At 46.7% G+C, this 27,718-nt stretch overlaps 2 protein-coding genes across 2 annotated transcripts; one reads left to right on the top strand and one right to left on the bottom strand.

Annotated features, from left to right (window-relative positions):
- Window positions 1-593: 593 nt before the first annotated feature.
- LOC126527773 (non-selective voltage-gated ion channel VDAC2-like) lies at window positions 594-2,034 on the bottom strand. Its single transcript, XM_050175643.3, has one exon. The coding sequence runs from the start codon at window positions 1,931-1,933 to the stop codon at window positions 1,085-1,087; it is 849 nt and encodes a 282-aa protein (XP_050031600.1). The 5' UTR covers window positions 1,934-2,034; the 3' UTR covers window positions 594-1,084.
- Window positions 2,035-2,285: 251 nt separating this feature from the next.
- Window positions 2,286-26,857, top strand: Sec6 (Exocyst complex component Sec6). The gene is made up of 9 exons (XM_050175636.3): window positions 2,286-3,361; window positions 6,756-7,085; window positions 8,598-8,729; window positions 10,469-10,647; window positions 11,424-11,802; window positions 14,415-14,684; window positions 17,683-17,973; window positions 21,789-21,882; window positions 23,685-26,857. Exons 1-9 carry the CDS (start codon window positions 3,062-3,064, stop codon window positions 23,978-23,980), a joined length of 2,271 nt encoding a protein of 756 aa, XP_050031593.1. The 5' UTR covers window positions 2,286-3,061; the 3' UTR covers window positions 23,981-26,857.
- The last annotated feature ends 861 nt before the right edge of the window (window positions 26,858-27,718 follow it).

The following is a 27,718-nucleotide window of genomic DNA, read 5'->3' as shown; positions in this document are numbered from 1 at the left end:
GTGCCTCGGACACCAGTGATACATATGGTTTAATGACCAAGTAACACTAGAGCTATAAGACAGTGCGAGTTCAATAACCCAAAGTTGCACAATAAGCTATGAAGGACACGAGTGATCCAGGCCTTTAAGCAAATTTTAACTGTGCACCCAAAGCACGGGTACATGAAGCTTTGCATTCTATACCCATCGAAATGCAGCCACTGCAACAAGGAATCCAACTTACGACTTAGTGTCAAGCCACCAAGCCAGTTTTCTATGTCATTCCAATACTTTTTTTCTCGCACCACTAGAGGGATCATGTGCCAGTTGCAACTTGGAGCTCCATGCTAAGCAATCGGGTAAGCTTTTTAGGCGGAGCAGATAGATGCAAAATGTGGCTCAGATTAAAAGTTCACCTTGCAGATTCCTCGTAGCTTGCTTCTAGGTGTGGCACATTGCAACATTAATCGCAACAAGCATCAAATTTCAAGCAAAGCTTCAGACAGCTTCCACTGCAAGCTCCGACACTGGACACTTTCAGCTGCATGCCGACTGCACCACCGAGCATGTCGTTCAGCAGTGAGCAAAGGTAAGTTTTCAAAAGAGCACACAAGTTGTTGCCGAGCTTAGCCAACGGTTTTTATTTGCTTTTGTTTTTTTCTTTCGGTGCTTCTCCTAGGAGATGCAACAAAATAAATGTAATGAAAGAAAGCACAAAGTGGACACCTAAAGCTTCTTCAGTCACTCAACTAGACTTCACTATACTCACTCGCAAGGACACCTGAAGAAAAAAAAAAAAAAAACGGTACAGGGCATTACACGTTTACAAGTCCCGATGATACAAGACTGTACACACCCATACGCACTCGCCTCGTGACGAGATGCACTGAAACACTGAAGGAAAAAAAAAAAAAACTGTCCTCAAAATGCAAATAACTGGTTTCGTAGTCCCAATGGTTACTCGATAACTTTTTCTTTCTCCCCAGACTAAAGAAGAAATGTGGAGGGGTCGGTCGAGACATGCAACGTGGTGCGTTTGTTGGGCCTAAGCAGCAGAAAGTGTTGCACCGGCGTGGCGCGAGAGGTCGAGGAACTGCGGCGTAGATCACGCAGAGAGGTCCAGTCCGAGTCCGAGCTTGTGTCCGCCCTGGTTGAAGTTCTTGCCGTCCAGCATGGTCGACAGGGTCAAGCTGATGCCCGGTCGCAGGCGGTGCGTGAAGCCGAGCCCGATCTGGCCCGAGTTGTTCACCTTGGCGCGCACCGAGGTCTCCTGGTCCAGGTCGTAGACGCAGCCCAGGCCGAAGCGGGTCGCGTTCGTGCCGGCGGTCCACGCCAGCTGGACGCCGGTCTGCAGCTGCGGGTTGACGCGCTGGAACACGGAGCCGGTAAACTCCTGGCCGTCGTTGACGCTCGTGTGGAGCACGAAGTCGCCCGCCTGGAATCCGACGGCGAAGTTGGTCTTGCTCAATCGGTTCTTGGTCGTGTCGAATGAGACCTGGCCGCCGGCGAGCCAGCCCTGGTAGTGAAGCACGGCGGCGCCGTGGACGATGGGACCCGGGGGTCCGAGGTCGACGTCACCGTTGAGGTGGACGTTGTCGAGCTTGTAGGCCGTTCGCAGGGCACCCGACTTCTTGCCCGTCTGGGGCGCAAAGTTGGCGTGGAAGGCCACCTTTACGCCGCGAGCGAGCTTCTCCTCGGTGCAGATCTCGGTCGAGAGCGTGTTGTCGGTGTTCCATTTCTCCTTGAGCGTGAGGCCGTACTCGGGAACCTTGTACTTGGTCTCGAGCGAGGCGTTCACCTTGCCGGTGTCATTGAGGCTCGTACCGCTCACGTTGAACTCGACGCCAGTCTGGGTGGTGGACCTGCAATCGAGCTTCACGACGCCAAAGTGGTAGTTCTTGTTGAACAGGTCACGCGCCTGCTTGCCCAAGTCAGCGTAGCACGGTGGAGCCATGGCGATGAGTGAGGTTTTATGCGGCGTGGAAAGCGGCGTGCAGGAGCGAGGCCTGTTCCGCGAGCCGAGATGGCGGTGCGAAAGCTAAAGATGGAGGCCGCGGCGAGGAGAGAGAAGAAAGGAGCGTCGTTGCGCTTCAGACGCGGCTTCGTACGGGGCGTGATGTGTCTGTTGCCGCGTCGACTTTGGGGACGCGATAAAATGCAGACAAGGCAGCCCACCGCCGTTAAATACCTGGCTGGCAAACGCGCTGTCTAAAGTAGTGTTAAAGTGCTACTGGTGAAACGCTTTTGCAAAAACGAAATAGTCGGTTCTGTCGCGCTTCTTTAAAAAAAAAAGCCCGCAGAGTTGTGTGTTCTGCTACATCATCATTTGGTTGCTGTTCACTTACAAGAAACTCTTATTTGCCGCCGCATATTTACGGGCTTGCTTAATTTAGGCGAATGTGAACTAAAAATGTTTGTGGAGCAGTATTTCATTATCACCATCATTTTACATATAGTTTATAAAAACGTACTGTAAGAGAGGTAAAAACGCCAGTCTCCTTGCGAAAAATAGGCTGCGGCGGCGCTTGTGTCGCTTGTTTTGTAAGGTAGCTGAAGTCATTGTAAAGCTTTCTGAAGGAATGGTGATTCTGCTGGTATCATACTTTCTAAAAAGAAACTGGTAGGGAACTACAACTATATGGGATTTACCATTATCAGCCGAATCCAGTAGTACGGTTACAGTATTACGATTCTGCTGTGTAAGCTCAAAATGCGACACGAGCGCCTCTTACGTCAGATATATTTTTGATCCACTTACTAGAGCGCGTTGGATGTGCTGAGACAAATATAGGACGCACCGGCATATACACTTTGCTGGGGGCGTTGGGCTTGTGCTTGCCGTCGCTTCCTGCCCTTCTATTTATTAACCACGTCGTAACTTTTAAGCTGAGTTATGTCTATCAGGTGACACGAGCGGGAAGTTACGGATTTAGAAAGGCAGCCCGCGCAAATGGCGGTTGCTGAGAGGACAGCGCGCTGACACCGTTCAACCCCGGAAGAGGGGACGTCGCGAGCAGACGCTCGTTCCATTTCCGAACCAGGGCTACAATACCTAATTGAGTAACGTGGAACTAGGACAGCCATGGACGTGAACGCTTTGGAGGCCGAGGCCAAGGCGACGGCGATCAAGCACATCGTCACGATGCTGCAAGTGCCCGAGCAGCTGGAAAAAGTGCAGCAGTACAAGAAGCGCGTCAGCCGCAAGAAGGCGTCTGTCGAAGCCATGCTCAAAACGGCGCTTCAGTCCCAGCTCGACGGTTTCCGGACCGCCCTGAATCTGCAGAAGTCCATCCCTGACGACCTGCTCGAAGTTCAGCGCAACCTCAACGAGGATGTCCAGGAGATCTTCAAGTCGTTGCCAGGGCTCACCGAGCGACTGCAGGTATACATTGACAGCTGTAAAGTTCGATCGCTTATAAGCGGCCCTGTCACCTTCGCTTATGGTGCTAGCTTTCAATCCTCATCATCCTATTCCTTCGCGCGCGCGCACGCACACATAGCTGAGGATTAAAAGTACGAAAGCACTGTGTGTTGAAAACAACGCACTGACATCGCGATATAACCGAAAGTGCCTAAAAACACCTGGTCTAGCTGGATTATAGCAGCAGGCGAAAATAGCGCATAAAGTGACGTTCAAGAATGAAGTTTCTTAAACAAGTCTGAACAATTATGTTTTGAATTAAGACAGTGTTGCTTGCTTGCCCCTATTCGTCCTTCCTTTCTTTCTTTTTTTCTTTTAATGACAAACTATATATAGGTCCTCAAGGTTCATCTGTTGACAGTGGTGCGTAGGATACTGGGTAGAAAAAAACGAAATATTTTTGTAACCTTTGGTTGCATTTGATACTGTGTGAAGCATCTAATAGCTCTACAAGACATCAAAGCTTCATGTCTGGAAGAGCCTCATGGAGTCTGAAGTCAAGAAAAAAAAAAGAAATCAAGTGATAAGTTCACTCTTGCGAATCTTGCATACAGGAACTTTTATAACTTGGCAATTCATGCTTAAATTTAGGGGTGTGTGAAATTTGAAATTTATAATATAAACCAAATATAATTGAACTCTCGTTGAGACGAACTCGGTTAAGCCGAATTCTCGCATATCCCAAACGAAATGGGAACGTTTGTTTGGTTTGCCGTAGACTCAATGCAAAAAAAAAAAATCCGCTTAAGACATGTTCTTTGATTCAGACGAACATTTGAGATGACTACTGCCGATCTGCAGGAGAGGGTGCCTCGATGCGCTGAAGACACATGCATCGAAGCACCCTACTGGAGACCTGCAGTGCACATCACCCGTGCACAGAGGCAAAAACAAGAGGAGAAAACAGACAAAGCCAGTGACGTTTCACTTCATGAATGCGGACGGTGCACAATAGTATGGGTGCTATAGCGCACATGAAGCTGTTGGCCTTCAGTGCACATGTACTGTCCACATCGCAGATTGTATTCAAGATCGGGCTTGCACAGCCGCGCCATACGCAGCAGCTGCCGGAGTAGAACGCCTCTTTCATTTGCCTACTAACTAAATTGGCAAGCATGGCATCAGCACACACACAGGTAAACATGAACACATCACACTCGATGACCACGGACACTTGCTGTCAAAACGCTGGCGTGAGGAATCGCAGCAGCAGCGAGTGAAGGGACCTTCGGCCTGTCCATCGCTTCAATGCAACCTGAATGACGCGAACACGGCGCATGCAGAGCTACGAGCCATCGGCCTACCTAGACCTTGCCCCAAAGCATTTCGCTTTCAAGCTAAAGCTTGCACGACTGCGTGCAGCCGAAGTACAACACCCCCCTCCCTCCCCTTCCCGGTTCCATGCATGCAACGGAAGACAACGTGCTTCCTCACCCCCATTTCCTCCTTTGCTTACGCGAGATTGACCTGCCATCATTGGCTCACTGTCGCACGCCTTCACTCACACATGGCATGGCATGCGAGGATAATATTACGAGACAAACCCGGTACATCTGTATTGCAAACATAACCTGTAGCAAATGCCAGAGGAGGTCAACCCAACGCACCTCTGCCTACCCTCTTCCTCGGCAACTCTTCGCCTCATTTCTCCTTCCCCACTTTGCTCAATGTCACCTAGATTTTCCTCTAGCTAGCATTGCTTCGCCATGTGCTCAGCGCGCTCCTTCGTACTTACGCTAGCTCGGAGCCTGCACTGATGACCTGTGAGGCGGCATATGCCTGCTTCAAGTCCCTAGTGAACTTTTTCTGGCAGCACGAAGGTCATTAGGCGAGTTGACATTGTTTGTGGCTGCTCGTTGATTTGCGCAGAAGCGCCAAACATCCATCACGGACTGGATGAAACCAAGCAAGCGTACCACTTGAAGACAGTTTTCTATTAAGTTCAGCTAAATAAATGCTTTTTATGTCATTTTTTGCCCCCGTTGTAAGTCTTTCATTTACTGTTTTGAAGTAAGATATCTGCACGCACCTAGTCATGTTGCCAATTATTCTTGTGATAAAACAAATTTTCATGGTCCCTTCGAGTTCGTCTTAAAGGGAGTCTGCTGTCCTTGCTGTTCAGTTCGTATTTGAGTAAAGAATTTGACATTTGTAATTTTAACTGTGACCACTGAAAACTATCATTTGGCAGGATCTGCCATGAAGCACAGAAAGATTGCAATTGCTGCGTTCGGATCAGCACCGGTGACCAAAAGTCAAGAGAAGGGAGACTAAAGCAGTGCCTCTCACCCTGGTTCGCAGAAGGTGTCTCGTGACCTGCTCTGTCGTGTGCAGTTACTTTGACATACAAGGCTCCGAGGAAAGTGGAAAAGAGCTGCGAGTGCTCAAAAAGCAGGTGTTAATATCAATGACTTAAGAGAATTCCAAGATATAAATTAGTCGTTATTTCAGTCGAGCACCTCTACAATGAGTGCCTCTACAATTAAATGACCCGTGTAACAAAAAAGTAATTCTGTCCTAGTTCTATTGTGAGCAGTGCGGTGTGCAGCCTTTACAACGAAGTGCCTTGCATAACGAATGATTTTGGGGGCCCTGAGCACTTCGACATAAAGGTGTTCGACTGATTGTTATTAATGCCTACGACTGCCCCCCAAAAAGTTTTTAAGATTGTCTAACCACCAGGTAGCGATAACGGGTTTTACTGACTACGCTTTCAATAGACTGCTGGCTGCCTATTCAACTTCAAGTAAGGTTTTGTGTGAGAGTGGCTTTTCGTGCCATCAATAACGCTTCCACAAGCACTATTGGTTGTTATGTATTACCTCATCATGCATTCTTTTTCCATGGTCACCCAAAAAACATGTCAACAAGGTTCTGTAGTTCAGTGTTCCACTAGCTGCTCACAAATGCAAAAAATTGGAGCAACGATGATCGGTTTATCTGAAATGGTTCTTAGAAGTTTGCATGTGAGGAAATCATAGCTGTGAAAGTTACAGTGCGAGAGAGAGACAGAAGAAAGGGGAAAGGCAGGCAAGGAGGTTAACCAGAGGGGAAGATCCGGTTTGCTAATTACGCTGGGGAGAGAGCGGAGGGGAGGTAAAGTGAGAGGAAAGTAGAGAGGAAAGCAGAGGGGGAGGAATAAATGGAGCACCAATACGCAGTTGCAGTCAGTCATTGTGACCACATACTATCATTGTAGAGAACTGCTTGTTGGCCTAGTTGGTGCTTGCTAAAAGACAGGTCTTTTATCATTGTACAGCACAGTAGCGCTTGTGGCCCCATAAACATCAGTGCAAAATTGCAGCTTGTGAAGTGGGCGTTATCTTTTTTGTCTTCCTTCATCCACATCTTGCAGGAGGTGAAAGAAGAGAGCATCCGCCACTCTCAGTACGGAGCGGCCATTGAGAACCTAAAGCACATCTTCAACGTCCCGGGCAGCGTGCAGAAGACGCAGGAGTTGATTGCCAACGACAAGCTGCTGCATGCGCACCAGGCCCTGTCGGAGCTGGAGAACTCGCGTGACGACTTGCTCTACGAGCTGCACAAACTGCCCAGCCAGAGTGTGACAGACCGCAACATGCTGAAGCAGTACTTCGTGGATGTGGAGAAGCTCTCGGATGACTTGGGCAAGCAGATCTGGCTGGTGCTGAAAAGGACACTCAACTCGGTGCGCAAGGAACCGCAGGTGGGTGACTGCGGTTGGCGCTGTACCTGGCACTGCTGGTGCAGTTTATGGTGCAGTTTTCATGAACTCGGGAATTCTCAGAGCAAGGCAACAGACGGAGGTCCACCATCTTGGGTGCAGAGTGAACCGAGGTTGTGTGCAAAAGCCGCACATCGCACTTGCAAGGTCAAAGCTTGTTGCACGCCCACCGCAGTAGCTTAGCGGCTATGGCATTATGCTGCTGAGTTTGAGGTCGCAGGTTCAATTCTGGTTGCGGCGGCCACATTTCAACGGGGACAGAATGCAAGAACATTCGTGTACTTATATTTAGGTGCACGTCAAGGAACTCCACGTGGTCAAAATTAATCCAGAGCCTCCAACTACGGCATGCCTCGCTATCAGATCATGGTTCTCACACGTAAAACCTCAAAATTACCTACCTTTGTTTTTTTTTTTTTAAGACTTATCACAACACCTGTGATGACTGCATAGTCAGCACCTCTTTTTTTTATTCTGGGACACTTGAGATCTGCTTTATTGTGAACTAAACACATCTGAGCTGTGGCAGCTGTTTGTTTCCTTCCCACTGAAAAGAAGTAATGCATTGCTTGTGCTGAAATGCTGTCTAATGTAGAATAATTCACTGCTGTGCATAGAACATTGACACCATTTGTCAAAACAGATGCCAAACAGCAATTCTGCTCAAGCAAAATATGATCTGATCTATGCACCAAAAGAAAGAAAAGCAAGAGGGACTAATTTCAGAAGCGATTGTCTGAGCATCGGTCATCAGAGAAGGCGCCAACTGTGGTGATGCAGTAACTCCACCAACTCAAACGTTGCTGGAAAGCGAACAGTGCAAATGACAAGGGACGGTAGAAGGTGACAAAAACAAGCGTGACATGCAACTGAAGTGTATTTTGGAAGAATGGTTGCTGTATAACACAGGAAATTGCTCGTGCGTACTATGAGCTGGTAAAAGAAAAGCAATAAGAATGGAAACACAAAATATAAATCTTGAATCACATTATTCGCAGTCAAGATTCATGCTAACTTTTTTCATAAAGGCTGAAGCTTACTGAAGACTGGTCATTCTTTCTTATGACAAGGTGTGCACTGTTTAAGACCAAAAAGTTCTTTTTGTTTTCGAACAATGGGTTTGCAACCGCACTGCAGTGCATCAACAACAACCGATTAGACGGGTTTTCAGGCAACAACCTCTTATGTTGATTCTGACGCAGCATTGCTTGGCCCTTGTAAGGTTTACCGCATGTGGTAGGAAACTGATACACAGCACTCTTTGCTCACGGCACAAACATGTCCAACTTTGTTTATCTGGGTGTTAGTGGCAGCTCCTTCGCGCTACATAGCTGCTTCTTGACTCACACGACGTACTCGGCGGATAGAAATTTCAACGGAAAACAAACACACAGGTATTCTTGTAGAAATGTGTACAGTCAGTCTGTTGATATCGACCTGTGATGCCTCTTGGCAGAAATATCGTACCAACCCGTGCCGTTTGCCAATGCGCAGGTGGTGGTGACCGCGCTGCGCATTATCGAACGCGAGGAGCGGCGGGACCAGGCGGCACTGGAGCGTCAAAAGTCCTCGGGCGGTTTCCTGCCACCGAGCAGGCCCAAGCAGTGGAGGAAGCGCTGCTTCGAGGTGCGGCTCGTGAATTGCGACGCCTCCATTGACGAGCAGGGTTTGTGCGGATCTGGGGAACTCGTATTCTTTGAGACGATGAGCAAAACGAGAACAAGGTGAAAGCAGGAGCCAACGTTTCGACAAGTGGACTTGTCTTCTTCAAGGCGACACATGCTTTGAACTTGCCTTGAAGAAGACAAGTCCACTTGTCGAAACGTTGGCTCCTGCTTTCACCTCGTCCTCATTTTGCTCATCGTCTTGAATTTCCATCTCCCTCCTTCCCCATGTTTCCCCTCATATTCTTTGAGGAAGACGTATCATTCCAGGACAGTGTGGGCGAGAGGGTAGTTCGGTGAGATCTGAATAAGTTTCAGCAGCTAGACATTCAAGAAAGTGAGCCGGTTCCGTTACTTTTTTAACTCCTCTTAACTCGTTGCTTCTTGATGACTGCCTCACTCGCTGTGGCTTGGAACGTAGCTGAGCAAAGGCTGTCGGTCGTATTGCAAAACATCTTTGCCTTAAAAGGACACTAATGAGACAAAATAACTTGAGCTGTATTAGTAATTTAATGTTATACAATACAAAAAAAAAGACATGCTTACTGTTTGAGGAGGTGTTTTAAGCCTAAAAAGGAGCAAAAACGAAAGAGCGGATGCAACGCTGCACTGATGTTTTCTCGCCAGCTTGCCATGGCATTGTAGATTTATATGGTGTCTGCTCACACCTAGTTAATTTTATATTGTCGAAGATGGACAACATAGTATTCTAAAGGAGCCAAAGACCAGCATTGGAGATCTTCAAGAACTTTTATTGGCCCCACAACGAGCCAAAATACGAGAAGATACTGTGAAATTTGTGACACCGCACTCATGTGTTGGCTCTGTGGTCCTGGTGTGAAAATTTTCAGAAACCGGAGCTTGGTCTTCATATCTTCTTTTACGAAATAATGAAAATGGAGATCTTAAAGGTTTTTCTATCAGTCTAAGCTTATTTGGTGCATCTCTTTCGTGTTCCTTTAAATAATAGAGATCTTTAGCTGAACATTGCTTATGTGGGGGGCAGTTTGCTCGGCTCACAGTTTATGCACTGTGGCACTGCTACGAATTGTGTTGAGCGAACACTTTCGATAAGGTCAGCTTGGCTGCGCAACAACAAGGAAGCCAAACGGGCACGCTGTCACACGTCGCCAAATCTTCTCTGTAACAGAGCAAGAGCAGCATTCTGCCTTCTGGTGTTTATGATTAGCATTGTGTACACACGCACTAGTGTATCCGCTGAGCACCTGTATGCAAGTTAAGACGCACTGGTCCTAGTGGAGCAGACTATAAATGCTCAGCTAAAACTCTCTAAAGTAAGAGCCACAGCTTCTCACTGCATGCTTTACTTTCAGCAAGACATGAGCAGGGCAGGGTTGTTGTTGCTGTTGTCTTGTTGTTGTTGTTGTTGTCAACGGCCACTGATGGCCAAAGAGTGTGAAGCAATGGTGTGAAGTATTTGATGATGCAGTCAGTGACAAAGGGTAGCTGTAATGGGTTTGCATAGGGGCTTGAAAACAGTCGCTGTAAACTGCGTAAAATGTGTACACATTGAAACAGTGACAATCACTTGTGAGCTGTACTATGAGCATAAAACATCTACTCAAATGGACATGATAAACAAAAAGAATAAATGCATCCTCAGTGGATCCAGCTTTTTCGATGTTCTCACAATTCCAGGCATATTTTATGGTGGCGTGCTAACCCCGTACCTTTGTATAGGTGCTGGAAAGTGCAGTCGAGGACCGCATCGAAGGCAACCAGTTTGAAGACCGGCACGAGAACAAGATGTGGCTGGTGCGGCACCTGGAGGTAACGAGGCAGATCGTCCTGGACGACCTGAGAACCGTCAAGACTGTCTGCGCTCCCTGTTTCCCACCAGAATATGACATTTTCAACAGGTGCCCACTCACTTCAGACTTTCAAGCAGAATAAGTGGAGGGTAACACTGTAGAGCTCGCTACTGGTGCACAGTAATGCCATCACGGATGCTGCTAACACATGGCACATACTATGCACATCCATTTAGTAACAGCTCTTTCATGAGTGCTTTAGTGTAATGCATTAAGTGCAAGCATTGAGTCAGTATAGGATGTTGTATAACCCGATTCTCTCTCCCTCTACAAGTATGTAGTTCTTGCTGAAACAGCTGATGCATGTCACCTCAGTGTAGCTAAGACACTGGCATTCTGCTGCTTACTTTAAAGCTACGAGTTTGATTATCTGCTGCCGTGAAAGCGTTCTGATGGGACAATATGTGAGAACTCTCATGTGCCTATGTGGATTTAAGTGCATGCTACAGAATCAAAGGTGGTCAGAATGATTCTTCACAATGGCACCTCTTCACTGTGACATCTCTCATAGCCCGAGTAATACTTTGAAACATTAAACACACATAAATCTACACAGTACCACCCGAGGGTATTGTAAAGCTACAAACTGAAACCCCAATACAAGTTTCTCAGAAAGAAAACTTCACAGCTAAAGAAATGCATCCTGCTCCGGTGCTCAAACTTGCAACTGATGCATTTCCGGGACAGCCACCCTACTATATGATCTCAAAAAGCTAAGCATCCTCCTCTTGCAGATTTTTGCACAACTAACTTGCCAATACGCGCTGTCCTCTTCCGAAGTGCCCTGATTTGTCTCTTTCTTTTCTTGCTGTGATGCACGGCAGGTATGTGCGCATGTACCACAGCTGCCTGTCGCGGCACCTGCAGAGCATCATCGCCAATGAACTAGAAGGCAACGAGTACATCACGGTGCTGGGCTGGCTGACGGTGTACACCAGCGAGGAGCTGATGGGCCACCCCGACCTGGCGCTGGACAAGGAGACGCACGCCCTGGAGCCCCTGTTGGGCCGGCAGGACGTGCAGCAGCTGATCGACAAGTACCTGGGCACCCTGGTGGCCAACTACCAGGACTGGCTGCGAAACGCACTCCAGTCTGACGTCAAGGACTGGCACCGCGAGTGCGAGCCGGACATGGACAGCCGGGGCTACTACCACACCTCGGCGCCCATGATCGTCTTCCAGATGGTCGACCAGCACCTGCAGGTGGGCACCCACTCTATAAGTGCAACATAGGTGCTATAATCAATGACGAGTCAAGGATGCAGAAGTTCCTCTAGCAGAAGTGTGCTAAGCCTGCCCTTCTTATTCCTCTGCACTCACGCAGAAGTGCTTGTACGTTTCTTGTAGACATGAGGAAAAGCGTCTGCCATTACACATCAGCTTGCTCATTTGTAAGCAGAGTTGACTGTTGGGCTAGTTGGGCATCCATATTTGAAGCAGTAGCTTAACGCAAATAAAACCACGGACACGAGGAATATGGACAAGGACAAGTGCTTGTCCTTGTCCGTCTTCCTTGTGTCCGTGGTTTTATTTGCGCTAAGCTACTACTTCATTTGTAAGCAGACCAGCCAGTGCCAGTCAAACTAAGCCAAGCCAGGCACACACACCCAAGAAAGGCAGTAACAAGCAGCATGGACTGAAAACTCGCTTGCACGAACATATGTGCAAAGCGTGGCAAATTGTCGCAGATGTAAGCAGAGGCGGAGGTGCAACACACCAGGACAAGCCATCGAGGCAATGCAAGCATTTTAGTCTGTGCAACAAGCTCGTTGGGACTACGCAATGGGTGAGGGAACAAAAAATGATAGGTGTAACATTAAGGGACAGGAAAACAGCAGTGTGGATTAGAGAGTTAACAGGGGTAGCCAATATTATAGTGGACATGAAAGGGGTTCTGAACCACCGCTCGGGTTTGGTGAATAAACACTGTCCGCGGATAGCATACGCGCCTGTGAGCATCTCAGCCAAGTTTTGCAGTTGTGTGTGGCACATAGAGTTCGCAAGTAGAGCACAAAGTTGCCTTTCTCTCATACGCCTTCTTTTCAACAGAAGCCTGCTCCTCACTCTTTTCTGGGCACTTCATTTTGTATTATAGCAGATTCCAATACGCAGCTTCTATTGGCCAATAGCTGACATCAATCAAGGAGGGCGTCTGGATCAGTGTGTTTCTTCCTAATGTTACTGTGTATATTTATTGACGCATTTTAATAAACAGGCTGTAGTAAATGAAAATCTGCCTTCAAATTTCGATAAGACTTGCATACTTACGGAGGTAGTCGACCGTTGTTTGCTCACGCTGGGCCACAGCCATCTGTATAGGAGTTGAACTGTGGCCACCCTGCTTATCGGTGTCTAAGCCGTCTGGTCTCGCTAATTTCGACTAGCATTCTTGAACACTCAACTAGCCTCGAACCAAGCGAAACTTAAGGTCAGATTACAGCACACTTGCCAGTGAGTGCCCACTCCTGGCTGCTCCTGGTTAGACGCCTTGGCAGACTTCGCTTCGTATTGAGCTATTGATAGTGCTTCAAAACGCACAAGTTGGATGTGGCTACTATCTGCCATTCAAGCTGGTGCAGGACCATGCCGGTCTGCACCATGCAGCACGGCCAGACTGGAGCATATAAGTGCGAGCACTGTCGAGCACTGATGAAGGCAACCAGTACCTATGCTCCGAGGCAGGGCATGGGGACTGCGGCTGCCACAGGGTACCACGACAAGTCCACTGGCTGAGCACACTACAGCTCGCTGAGGATCACCACGTTTGGAAACGTTTGGTGCATTGTAAATGTAAAAATCAGAAGTAGTGACGTCTACATGAACATCCAAAATCAAATTTGAACAGCATGCCACGGTGACGTTCAGTAGGCAGAGCATTGTAAACACGCCCTGCTCCGCTGTAGCCTTAGCAGTGCAAGGCATTGAAGGAGTGATGCGAGCACAGCAAACAGGATAATAGGCGCGACCTTTGATGGCCAATAATTGTGCTTCTTAACGTATTGAAGAACTCCTTGTGGCAAAGTATTTCTGAAATAGTCTATTTTAACTTTAAATGCATTTCTTGACTTCAATAAAAAGTGGTTCAGGGCCCCTTAACAGGAGACAAATGAAGCTGTGCTGACCATGTCATGCATAGGGCAGATAACCAGGGCTCTATTAGAGTTACAGATAGGGTGCCAGGAGAAGGGAAGTGCAGAACGATGGCGGCGAACTAGGATGAGTGATCAAATTGTGAAACTTGCAGACATCACCTTCAATCAGCTGGAGCGAGACTGGGGTAATTGTAGATCATTGGAAGGTGCATTTGTCTTGCAGTGGACATAAATATAGGTTGCTGATGATAACTAAATTAATCAGTTCTGAATTACTGTTATGCTTACATAGAATTCATACATTCTGTATGAATTCATACTACGGTATAATCTTGATAAACGGACATTGCTTAAACGGGACTGCTGCTTAAGCGGGACAATTTTCTCATGGTTAGTTGGTTTTGTACTCGTGCAGTGCCCTCTGCAATGACTCTCAGTAAATGAAACTCCTGATAAACGGATCCAATTTCCCTGGTCGCTTGAAGTTCCATTTAAAGAGAGTCCACTGTATTACGCTTACGTGGACGCATTACATTGTTTCTACATAGAAGTCAAGCGTGCTTCACTTGATTTGCATTCATGTCTTCACTTTATAATGTCTCACATCACTTTGCTACACTATGTCGGAAGCTCTTTTGAAGCTTCTGACATTCTGCTGGCTTCTTTCGCTTGTACGGATCGTGAGGGCTTTTGAGGTTTAAAGGACTGGTCACTGAACTCCAGGTCGCCAAAACGGTGGGGCCCGACCTGGTGCGCAAAGTGCTGACCATCAGCCTAGAACAGACGACCAAGTTTGTGGCCTCCTACATGGAGGCAGTGACTGAGTTCCGGGACCGTCACTTCGAGGACCGCAGTTTGCGCAAGTTCTTCACACACTACGTCATAGGCGTGGCCAACAACTGTCTCCAGTTCCGGCAACTCTTTGAGAAGTCCTACAGCGACTGCTGCAGTGGCCAGGGCGCCCTGGCCAAGGGAGACAACGAGGTGTCTCAGGTGAGCACCCTGCGCTCTTGCCTGTTTTGCGTGCAAGGTGAGGCCAACTTAGGTGACACCTTTCAGAGCGAAATGAAGGGTATATCATAGTGCACAGAACTGAAATGTGCAGGTAGGTAGCATTACTGTAGGAAATAGCCACATAATTTCATTGGCATTTTATAGCTTTAGGAGATGAAAACAATTGTTTTTTGGCAGATCAGTCCTGCAGAAATCTGCAAGAGAGAGAGAGAGAGTGAACTTTAATGAGAAGCAGCAGTTTTGTCGACTGGGCCTAGGCCTCCCTCGATGGGACGTCGAGGTCTTGCCTCTTTGCCGCTTCGTAGGCCTGTTGGGTCACCCAGAGTGGGTCATCGAGATGGGAGCTGCGCAGGGCGGCGTGCCAACTCGACGTGAGCGTCACTGGTTTAAGGTGTGGGTATTGATGTTTGCACTCCCATAGCATGTGGGGGAGTGTTGCTGATTGAGTTTTACAGATCTTGCACGTCTGGCTCGGGTAGATGTCGGGGTATATGATGTGATAGCATGTGAGGGAGGGGTATGTATTGGTCTGTAACACACAAAGGGTGGTTGCCTGTGCTCTGTTTAACTTGCGGTGAGGGGTGGGGAAGGTTCATCTTGCGAGGTAGAATGACTTCACAAAGTTGAGGCAGATCTTTTTACGCAAAAATTATCATCCACCCTAGAGTAGCTCTAAGCTACAAGGGAACCTCATACGGGTTTCTCAGAAAGAAAGCTTTGCAGTTAGGGAAGCTACTCTCAGTTGGCTAACAATTTTAAAGTGAAGCTTTCTTTGCCCCTTTTTTCAACTTTCTTGCTGCCTTCATCTTGCCAAATCACTCGCATACAGGATGGTGCTCCTATTTTTACTACACCTACTTGTGATCGTTCCTCCATTGTCATGTCGTCATGGTCGTTCCATCGTTGTCATTCTGTCGTAGTGTTTCAGACGTCATCATCTTATTGTCATCACATTGTCATTGCATCATTGTCATCCCATCGTAGTCATCCCATTGTTGTCATGCCATCGTCATCATTCTAACTCTATCGGCCCATTGTCGCACAGTCACTGTCATACCAGCATTGGCAAGATGTTGTCATCCTGCCATTGTCATGTTTTCGTGGTGGTTCCATTGTCGTCATTTTGTCATAGCGATTGTGTTGTCAAGCCATCATCGTCATTCCATAGTCATTGCATCGTTGTTGATACAGCTGTCATCATGCCGTCGTAGCCGTTTCATCATTATCCTTCTTTTGTTGTCATGCCTGGCATGTGCATAATCTAGTGCCGTAGTTTTATGTTGAACGAGGCACTAACTAGTGAAAATGTTTCGAACCAGGTTGTGTGGTCTCTACTGCAAGTGGCTGCTAAGCCCGAACAGCATTCTTCACTCAAACATCTATGTAGGCTTCACTTAAATCAATTCGCACATCATGTGGGATGCGCAGATTTTTTGCCTTTCACGTTTAATGCCCTTGTGATTGTTTGCACTACTGTGTTGTTGTTCTTTTGTCCCAAGAGCATTTATTGCACCTTTCATACACTAATGCCTGCTAGCTGACTCACAACACATCGAACATTCCAATGGGCATGCAAAAAATCGAGGAAGTCCCACTCACCGCGACCAGATAGGGAGCTAATATGTTTGCCCCCATGCTGGACACCGACTATTTGCATCTACGGTCATGTGAACGATGGCACGTTCGAATGATCGTGTTCGTCCATTCCAGTGTCCCGCGAAGCGGGTCAGTGCATGCGCAAAACACCGCGGCGCATGCGCACCGCTCACCGACCCCAAACCCAGGAGCAAGTGCCTCCTCCATGTCGCGCCCCACTAACCCCGCCATCAAGTGGCATTAGCAGCACAAAACTCGCACCATCTCTCGTGACATGTTGCAACCACACCGACCGCCACCGGCGCTTAGCTATAGGGAGAAGCCAGATTACAGGAGATGCGAGAGCCATGCGGGGAGAACAACATCAGAAGACGTGCGAGAGTCGAGCATCCCCACAAGTTACAGCCCCTGCGGCATAATTGTGCATTTATGCATTCCTCAAATTGCAAAATGGCATCTGTGTCTTCAGGTCACCAATTGTTGTGTGCTGGCTCTGCTCAGCTCATGCCCCAGAGGGTTATAACAAGCGTCAGCAACAAATAAGTGTTGCAACGAACAAAGAAAATGGTGCACAGCATTTATGCTGATTTAATTGTGGCTGCCTTCGTGGAACTAAGTAGACTGCAGAGTCAGAGAAGCCAAGAGAGCAGTGCGAGACATAATTGCAGAAGACCCCTCCTCCTCGCAGCTTTGCCTTCATAGCCAGAAAATGTAGCCCGCATGTGTAGCCGCCACACCGTTGTGAAGTCAAAGAAAGCACTATATTTACGGCTGAGCACACTAATGATAACCGAGCACAGCACTGCAGTGCTATGGTGTTGCACTGCTGAGCACAACGTCCAGTGAATGACCCTGGCTGCGGCAGCCACATTCCGGTGGGGCAGAAGGCAAAAGCGCTCGTGTACCATGCATTGTGTGCGCAGTAATGAACCTCCATGTGGTAAAAATTAAGCCGGAGTGCTCCACCCCTACAGCATCGCTCATAACCTGATGTGCAGTTTTAATATGTCAAACTCTTTAATTTAATAACAAAGAACCAATAGTTTTATGTCTTATGCGTTGCATGGCCAAAGGTAACAAAATAGGATCGCTTTATGACAGGACATAAAGCAGATGACATTTAAGAGCAGGGACATCATTTTTGAGCGGTCGCTTTCGGGCGTATGTTCACCTTTGCAAGATTTCACATGACTCTGCGCCGGACATGTTGACGGATACACGACTGGCAGCACTCCCGGAGCTGTGACAAGCTTGCTAGCCTCGCACGGTGAATGCTGTATGCCATATACAGGGACACGTATATGGACATTTTTTGCTACTCGCATCTCGTTCTCAAGCCGCATTGCCCACTAGTACTTGCTTACAACTGCTGTCCTCGCAGGTCTACCACCGGCTGCAGCAGAGCTTGGATCGGCTACAGGAGCGCGCCCTGGACTCGCTGCGCGATGAGCTCTTCCTGGACCTCAACAAGGAGCTGACGGACGTGATGACTCGCAAGTGGCTACTCACGGGTTCCAACATCATCGACACAGTCGCGGCCACACTCGACGACTACTTTCGCGACTACACCCGCCTGCAGCCCAGGAACCATGAGACGCTGGCCGCGAAGGTGCAGTGGGCATTGGCTCGGTCGTACATGCACGCCATCCTGCAGCGCAAGATCACCTTCAAGGTGGGTGCGTCTCGCCCTTGAGGACTGGCGTGAGCGAGTGGGAAGGGGAAGACAGCTTTATGAAAAAATTCAATGATTGCGATACTTCCTAATACAAAATTTGAATGCAACTCTATACGTGTTATCATTTCGCAATATATTGGCTGGTGCGGACAATCTGGCTGGTGCGGGCAATCTGGCTGGTGCAGACAATCTGGCTTGTGCGGACTATCTGGCTTGTGCGGGATATTGCGAACGGAGTGAAGCGTTGCGAAACAGGTAACACTCAAGCACTACAATAGCGGCTAGCAGAGTAGGTGATCGTCGAAAATCTGATCTGTGGGTCAAGCGTGTCGGCTTTTATGCGTGGTTCTTCGATGGTACCAGCGTAATTGCGTGGCATCCAGAAAGTGCTACATAATTCGCTTCGCACTTACCAATCAGATTACAAATACTATGGTGCTATCTCGTAGTCTTGTGAGGCACTCTGCTTTCCTCCTCACTCTTTTGTCACACACTCATCCTCCACTTTCTGCCTCATGCTTTCACTGTAGCCTCCTCCTCCACTTTCCTCCTCACGCTCTCTTCTTTCATCTCCCTCTGCGCTCCACGTTCGTTTTCATTTTTCGCTGTGCCCGTTCGCTCAGTTACGCCAAGGCACGCCAACGCTCAACACAGGAACGGGGGACTAGAATACTTTCTGTTAGTGGACAAGTTTCACTCGACGGCCTCCAAACCTTCCACTGCAAGTCTGATGGAGGACCCCAGATGGGTACTTTATTCAAACAAGTCTATAAAGACAATTTCCTAAAGCAGGCAAAATTGGCAATGGCAAAGTCGTAGATTACTTGTCCATAGCATTGAGCTGCTGAGGTCGAGGTTGTGGGTGTGATCCCGTCCAAGGCGGCTGCACTTCGATGGGCATGAATTTCTGAAATGGTCATGTACTACTCGGGTGCATGTTAAAGAACCCCAGGTAGTCAGAATTAATCTAGAGCCCTCCACTATGGCTCACTTCATAATTAGACCGTTGTTTTCACATGTAAGACCCCAGAATTTAATTTTGGTATAGTCAGTCTAACAGCTAAGTCACTGAAAAATTGCTGTATTCTAAAAATAATGTGTTGCTTGTCAGTGCTTGCTGTTTCAAGTTTGCTGTGCCTAACGTAAATCATTAGGAAAGTCCATGTGTACCCCACAAAAGGCGACCTTTAAAGCAATATGAGTGCTATCCCCCCTACCTCTCATCAACAACATGCACAAGAGATTGTTACGAATTTTGAGCTCGCAGGTCGGCAGGTACGCAAACACATCATGAATAGAAAACCATTTCTTTGCTCCATTGCAGGGCGGGCACCAGTGGCCCTTGATTGAAGTAATTGCTGCAATTTAGTAATGCTTATAAAAGGGAATGATTGTCATACATCTGGAAAGCAGCACAAAGCTAAAGGGAAAGCCCATACGAATTTATCAGAAAGTTATACAGTTGAAGAAAAATTTGGCCTGGTGTGGGGATCAATCGGCGATCTAAACCAGAATCAATACCATGCAAGTGGTTTTTTTTTTCTATGAAAGCTGTGTGGGTTTCGTTCGTAGCTTCGTGCTGCTTTCAGGTGATGCGGCCAATTTTGTTGTTGTTGTTTTATTGCAATAGCGATCACACGATCACTTTGCCGTCGTCAGGCTGTGATGGCACCCGCACGCATGCGCAGTGCGTTTGGCTCCAAAAGCGAAGGAGCCACGTGGACACACCGTCGCACTCCGCTCGGTCGGCTCTGCCAGAGTGAGGGCAGCATTCTGGCTTCCGCTGCTGGCATGGGCGTTTTTCCCACGTGCATGAACATTCCTGCCTATGAGCTGTGTGCATACCACACCGCAGTGCATACACTGGACTGAGAGGAATGGACAGTAAATTTCAATTTAAATCTATCCAATCCCTTCACTCAGAACTGACAAAATGCCGGCTGGTTTTTGTTGGTCTCATCTCGTGCGCCATTGAGGTGCGATGCCTGCGACACCGCTGACGGTGCTCCCTATGGCGCCTTCAGCACAACGCTAAACCTCACTATTGCTTTCAGGGCTTCACCTTCAGGTGAAACTGATCATTTTTATCAAACTTTCTCCGCCTTGTGGATTTCTGCTGTGCTGATTTGCTGCATTCAGTAACGCTTCTTGACAATTCTTTAGTTGTAATTTTGTTATCGGTTACATTAAAGACATTTGAGGGGACACTAAGCACAGACGTTAAATCATGGTCGAAGGTGAGCCAATGACCTTGCGTAGCTCCACCTCGCCTCAGAGTCAAATTGGATATGATACTTGCAGTCAGCCTCGTTCGTTGAGGTTGAGGTGCTTTTGGTCTTGCCTCAGCTTTCCGCCACAGCCAGTGACCTCGCCTTGACCTATCTCAACCTCGTTATTAAAGTCAGTCAGGTGCTCACCCTCATTTCTCAACATTGTTTCAAGAATTTCTCGAGATGATTGCAGCACCTGCTGTGAAAGCTTGCGGTTTTCACAATAATTTCTTCTGATGGAAATATATATGTAGTAGATGGGTTCCAAGTTGAACATACATTGTTGATTTTACACTATAGCAGTACTATTACAAAGTCATCGCTCCTATTAAAGCCTTGTGTGGCTGAATGGGATGGTGAGAAGCATTCATGCCCTTCCAGTGGATCATTGGATTCTCATGTGCTAAACGTTTAGAAAGCATCCGCTGCTTTTACCACCATAAGTTAAGACAAAAGCCACAGAGAGAATTGAGATCTCCAGCTCCTCGCTTTTCTCTGCCCTGTTCAAAGCGATGCTGGCAAAGCAAAACCATTGACACACTCCAACTGGTTCAGATTCAGAATGTGCCTATGGTACATTTGGCTGATTCCTACTGGTTTCCAACTCAAATTGCAATGCTGTGGAGAACGATCAAGATTGGAGCCAGAGAAGGCGTTTGTTCAGCCACTTCCCAAAGCAATATAAGGCTGGAAGCAATATGAGGCTAGAAGCAGTGACACATCACTGCTGCTTCGCTTAAGGAAAACAGTCAGCACCAAAAGCAGCAGAAACCATGTGACTGGTATTCTGGCAGATCTTTAGTTGTGCTCTACGGGGCATTACTCTTGGAACGATCACATTCGAGAATACTTTAACTTTCGCGAGAGATTGCATGACTAGCACAGGATGTGTCTCTGTCCACAAGCAAGGGCGTTCCTGGCACTGTGCTACTTGTGCACTGTGCCTGCTTGGTACTGCGGCAAGAAAACTGCCACTCACAGACGACAATGCATCCGGCGTGAATCACATGATCTCTCGAAATTGATTGTCCAAGAGTATTGCTCCAGGATGAAGGCGAGAGCGCCTCCGAGTGCTCCGAGTAGACCAGGAGAATGTGTTCAGAGTGGTCAGCTTCGGCCAGTCAACAGTAAAGCAAACTGCAAGCGCACGGGAGCAATGAGTGAAATGACAGTGCGTCACCCAACTGGCTAGTGGCAACTCTAGAATTGCACGTTATTGGGGTGTTGCTGACGACCTGGCATCTTCCAAGAGGAACTAGTGTTTTGTGCCTTGTATTTTTCTTTATTTGTTCTATCTCTAATTTTTCTTTCTTCTTTTTCCTTTTTCAAGGGATTTGCAATTATTGAGTTAGTTGGTAGGGATTCATGTTAGAAAGAAAGGTAGGCATGCAGGCACAAATGGGCAACACAACAGGTCATGCTGTCCGCTTCCCACGACTTGTGTCCATGTCTGCGCCCCCACCTTTTTTATAGCGTGAATATTCGCTCCCCTGGTCGCCTAGAGGACACCTTATAAGGGTGCCGCAACTCTTAATGTTGCAGGGTTACGAGGAGCGTAAGGATGCAGCCGAGAAGATCAACCGAGAGAGTGACAAACTTGCAGAGTTTTTCAGGAAGGCCACACCACCGTCAGCAGGTGAGAGAGAAAGTATAAACGGCTTATTGTGAACACTTGGAACAAAGCAAGGGCAGCTGAACGTAGACATAGAAAAGCAGTTAGTGTAAAACACTTGATTTTCTGTCACTGTCCAAACGCGTATGCACTGCACAAAGCTTTTCTTATTTTTCACTTTTTTCTGATGCTTACTTTTTATGCATTAATATGTCTTTGTATAGCTAAATATCATTGGGAGTAAGTAAACAGTGGCAGTGACAGAGTGGAGGTGTATATATAAAATATGTAACAAAAAAAAGTACTTGATGCAGGCTTGGGCTTCATTTGATTAATTAATTAATCGGATCATGCCAAATTTCACATACTATACCCAAACGTTTTGCATAGTTTTCTTCAAATGAGCAGTTACTAAAATATGCACTAGTGCCACAGCAAACTCAGCTCTATCAAGGAATGCAGTATCTGCACCCTGCTCTAGCGCGTTTGTCTAGGCACACTGTAGTGGCAACTGGTGAGTGACAGCACATGATTAATAGAGTCTTATAGTGGTAAAAGTTGGAGCACAATAAAACTGCACAGAATTTTGAGCCAGTTAGCATGTCATTCTTTTTTCTTCTGAAAAGACCTCTGGACTTAAAATACATGTTGGACCTATGGATTGAGCTTAATTTTATGTTAAAATTTTAGTGTTTTTGCCAGCTTACCTATATATATATATATATATATATATATATATATATATATATATATATATATATATATATATATCTGGAATGAATTTGCCTGTACAACGAAGGAACTTGGCACCCTCGACGACCAATTTGTTGCTTTACTATGAACAGTATGTAGCCTTGCCACCACGTCCTTCCGCAGATGTCACCAAGGTGTGCTCCGTGCTGACGTCAATGGCAGTGCTAGTGACGTACTTGGAGAGCGTGCCGATATAAGTGCTGGACTGCACTGGGAATCGCTCAACTCATAGTACACTGCGTTTCATAAGAACGAGTGCGATGGCTGACGAATGCATCACAGTTGATGGCGACATGGTGATGCAGTTGTAACTGATGACCAATGTCTTCAAAGCCGTCTAAGGCATAAGATGTGAATCTAAATTAAGGCAACGATGATGAAGAGATTGTGTAAACGAACCAAAAATTTTGACAGCAAGGGAGGTGATGGCGGCATTTGACAATCTGCCGCTTAATCTTGCATGTTTCCGGCGTTTTGCCGCAGCAGATGCTATCAGCCTAGGTGCAGTGAGGTTGGCTGAAGTCGCACAGCACAGGAAAAGTTGCCGACTAATTTTGCCGAGTTTCTTTTCAGTTCATCTCGGAAAGGTTTTCTTTTTGTCGAATGTGCTTAGCCTGCGCTATTGCGAGCGGTACGGTGCGTGACTTTTACAATGAAGTGGCCTGAATAACAAAGGAATTTTGAGGTCCCGAGCACTTCGTTATAAAGGCATTTCACTGTGCATATAAATATATATAATTTGCAAGTGGATGTGCTACGAAGTCAGTAGCAAGACTGCACAGACATAAGCCAAATGCTATGGTATACATATTAAAACAAGGTGAAGTTACATAACAGTTAGTGAAGGCAATAATGTGAAAATTGTATTGGATTGATAACTAGCCACATCAGGACATCGAATCAGATATTTATGCGCAAGATTTTAGTTTTCTCTGATTGAGTGATTGATTGACTGTGGTACTATGTTACAACATGTACAACATGTGCAAGAGAGACTTGAACTTTCTGTTGCACATTCTTTCAGTCGCAGTTTTATGCAAACATCCGGTCTCTTTCTTTTCACGCCTGCACAGCGAGTTCGCGCAGGGGTGGCAGCATGGGTTCGCACGGTTCCTCGCCGCTGGACGCCCTTCCGCTGCTCGCGGAGGTGCTCAAGATGAAGGACACGAGCCTGCTCAGCCTGGAAGTGTCGGGACTCATCAAGCGCTACCCGGACATCTCAGGCGAGCACCTGCAGTCCCTGCTGCTGCTGCGCGGTGACATGTCGCGCAACGAGGCGCGCACCCTTGTGGCAGAGATGCGCTCTGACGACCAGCCACTAGGGATCGGCGCACCCAAGAGCGTCTTCTCCGACATTGTGCTCACGTAGCCCCTGCACGGGACACACGGGTGGACTTATTTCGGCGCGTCCGCGGGTGCATGTGCTAGCGGAGACAACCTGCGGAGCAACACCTCTGGGCGACGGACTAGATCCTCGCCCCAAGGCAAATGGGTGGCCAACAAGAAACTGCTTACGTAATCAGTTCAGTGGAGTAGCAGGACACGGGTGTACACAGGTGCCCACGTGGGGGGCATCGGAGAGGGCAAATGCCAACCTCCTGGGCCGTGCCCCTCGTATCTGCATTCCCCCCCCTTCCCCTCATCCCTGCCTCTGTACGTCGCCTTGTTTCATTCTAGGTACATTCCGATTAGTTGGATAGTTGTCAAGTATCTCGGATGAAGTCGCTCAATAATGTTCCAACCAAAATGATGGTTCAGTACTGGGCTTATTGATTAATCGCTGGGCTCATTGTTTAGCACCCTGAGTCTTCACCATGATGTACAGTTGGATGTACAGATGGCCACAAAAGTTTAAGAGACACAGGATTTGCGAGAAAGCCGAATTGCCGCAAAGCCCGGGCACATATCCTCAAATCAATTAGTTTTTGTGCGCAGTAGCCTTTGCGACCTACGTAGTTATTTATTAAACTAGAACTGCTATGCCTTAACAGGAACAGCAGTTTATATCTCTCGCGTAGCCTATGTCCCGCAAACATCTGTGGCCTGCTGTACGGGGCGCTGTTTTGAATTACCCGACATAATTATTCCCAAGTGATTCATGCGATGAGACAAATCTGCAGCCCCTCCCATGGGCTCTGGGGTGCCTTGCCACTTCTGCACCCTCGCGCCTTGTGTGCCTGTCTATGTGTAGTAATACTGGTAATGATAATAAATGGATGTAATGGAGCGCAGTGTAATTAAATAAAGTTATGCTGTCACACAAGTTTGTGGGCAGTCTACATGAAAGTGTGTCCTATTGCGACATTGGTTACCATGATGCACTAATAACGTTCTTGAAAAGCAGTAATGTCAAACCTCAATTTAACAAAGTTGATATGGCTCATTAAACCCTTTCACTAATTTGTAAACATTTAACGCATTCGTGCAAATAACCGTACACTTATTGGAGAGCAAGACAAAAGAAATTAATTCTTTTGCCTGCATATGCATTAGTCTTCATGAGCCCGTTGATCACGTCTTGTGTGCCTTAATGGGAGCGGCAAGCATTCGTAACAGGTCAGGGGCATCCATCACCTGAACTGCGCCCGACATCAAAATCTGTTGCACCTATGTTTTCCCAAAACTTTGTCTAATTAGGCAAGACTTGTAGTTCATTGGTTTGAGCATTTTAATGCATCAGGTTGTATGAATGTGTGTTGTGAAATCAAAAGCACTTCGTAAAATTGTTTTATTAAATTGGAGGTCTAACTGCATTATCAGTGGAAGAAACTGAAAAAGCACGGGTTCCGAAAAAAAAAAGCTGATTTTGGCTAAAGCTGAAAAAAAAACTGCAACAAAAAGTTATCGAAACCCAGAGTTCTCACTTATTTAATTGTTCCCAGTCAGCCATGCAGTATTTTTGTGCAGTCTGGCTTTCCAAACTGTGAAAAAAAAAAAATGTAACATTGTGTTTGTTGTACATGCTTGCATAGGATGTTACTCTAAATTCCTCCTAGCATTCCCGGGAACCATGGAAATTCAGCTTTCTCCTGAATTTCATCTTTTACAAGCTTTTAACACTGATTGTATGTGGCAGAACACTGGTAAAAAGTCATGCTTGCTATACGTATAGCAAGCAGGAGTGGTTTGCATGAAATAGTTTTGTGTTATCTTTTGGTGCAAAATTCTGTGTTGGTAAACTAGTGCTTTAGGTGGAGGTGTGAGGAGGGCCAGCTATGGAGCTGTGGAAACAAAGCCATGCGTTCAATCACTCTTTCACTGTTTCGGGTATTTCATTGCCTAAATATACATTTCAAAGAACAAGGTTGTAGGTTTACGTCCGTGTTATCAGTGGCAAGCTAGATTATCTCTTGCAAACAGCCCCACTGCATATAGCTAGATTAACTCAATCGCGATGATTCATTGATTTCATAGATGTGCTCGGAATAACCAACTCATAGAACGAAACGGCTTAGTTTGTGCATTCAAACCTAGATATAGCAAAGTAAATAAAAAGATCTTCTAGTTGCCATCAGCATACTATAAGAAACTGCGTATGTGCTTTACAACAGATAATGTAATAGAGTTATTTTCATGTCCAGTGCAATGATGTTTGTGTTTCTTAAAAGCAGCCTTTACGGATGAATTCTAAGTGTGGCCTAAAAGAAGGTAATTTGATTCAAAGCTGCACAAGCTTTCCAAATAAGTTTGCATCAGTTGACTATCGAGTTATGCGTGAGTGACAATCTAGCATGCCTGTTTGCCACGTGCCATACCTCGGGCGTTGTTGGACGCTTAGCTATCGACGGATTGTAGGGCGTACCCAGGTCAAGCATTCAGGCCACAAGCGAAGCAAGACAAAGCTTCACGGAGTGTCGAGGGTTAGCTGCACTTTGTTGAAGACAAAGCAGCGTCGGCTGTTTCAAATTGCCACACACATAACATTATTTCGCAGTGTCCACCAGCTGTTCTGTCACTGCAATCTGTATGTACATGAATTTAGCATTAACATTGGTTGCTTGCTTATAGCCTCTGTGAAATTTGTGCACATGTTACCGTTTATTTTGCTGTATGTGTGTACAAGACTGTGTATAATGCTTAATATATTTTTGTTGCTCGCCAGAGCACTCCCTGTGCAAATCCTTCTTGACATGCTTCATTAAATGGCACTCTTGAACACTAGTTTCTCTCTGACATTGCATCACATGTACCAACTGTCACTATGCTGTAATGGAAAGTCGCCTATTAAAAATGTTTTTTCTCAAAATTTGTCATCTCGCTGTGCTGATGTGTTGTTCTATAAAACTCTACAAAAGCTTTTTTTTTTTTCCTTTTTTTAAATCTCTGGCTTACATGCTGCAGTGGCTACATCACTCTGCTGGTAAGTTCGAGAGTTCAAATCTGTAGCCCTGGCAGCACTTTTTGCATTCTGGTGGGGACAGAATGCAAAAGTGCCTGTGTTCTTCGATTTAGGTGCATGTTAAGGATCCCCTGGTGGTCGGAATTAATTTGTAGCCCTCCCACTGCGTCTCGCATGGCTCCAGTGCTTTAGTATGCTAAACCCCAGCTTTGCAACACCATTTACTGGCTTATGTGTCATCACAAAACAAATTGCATAACTTGAGCCTTGTTCAGTTTGGCTGTCTGAAGAGGTGGGCATACTTCTGGGACAAAATGCATTGTCCAAGTGGCTGATTAAGAAATATGAACTTTTCAACTGTTCACTTTAGCACACGTGCTGAAATTGAAGCCAAGCCGTCTGCTCATCAGAAGTAAGACTAGCACCACGTTCAAGGTATCCATACTTAATATGTGCTATGAAATGCAGTGGCATTCCAGGCGACACTCTAGTGAAAGCATCCCTCTAGCACTTTGGGATGATATTAGCTGGAATGCTAGCAAATCCTTGGGAAATGATATCATGAAAGTAGTAGTCTTGTGATATCTACTAAGCAGTCATGACATCACTACTGCTTAGTTTCTGTTTTGAAATTTCAAAATGTGCTCTTAGGCGAATATAACAGTTAAATACATTCAAGTTGCTATCTGGACATTTCAATTCATCATGGAGGTCATTTCACTTCTTCCAGCAATTTACCTGAAGTGCCAAAGCAGTGCTGTCAAAGGC

This window comes from Dermacentor andersoni, chromosome 9, assembly GCF_023375885.2.
Source record: "Dermacentor andersoni chromosome 9, qqDerAnde1_hic_scaffold, whole genome shotgun sequence".
Taxonomy (NCBI): domain Eukaryota; kingdom Metazoa; phylum Arthropoda; class Arachnida; order Ixodida; family Ixodidae; genus Dermacentor; species Dermacentor andersoni.
This window is presented reverse-complemented; position numbering and strand designations above follow the sequence as displayed.

Excerpts from the sequence above, each read along its gene's own strand:
- LOC126527773 (XM_050175643.3), bottom strand. The coding sequence starts at position 1,933 with ATGGCTCCACCGTGCTACGCTGACTTGGGCAAGCAGGCGCGTGACCTG.
- Sec6 (XM_050175636.3), top strand. The coding sequence starts at position 3,062 with ATGGACGTGAACGCTTTGGAGGCCGAGGCCAAGGCGACGGCGATCAAG. Across the intron at positions 14,685-17,682 it reads GAGACAACGAGGTGTCTCAG|GTCTACCACCGGCTGCAGCA; the intron begins GTGAGCACCCTG and ends CTGTCCTCGCAG. Across the intron at positions 21,883-23,684 it reads GGCCACACCACCGTCAGCAG|CGAGTTCGCGCAGGGGTGGC; the intron begins GTGAGAGAGAAA and ends ACGCCTGCACAG.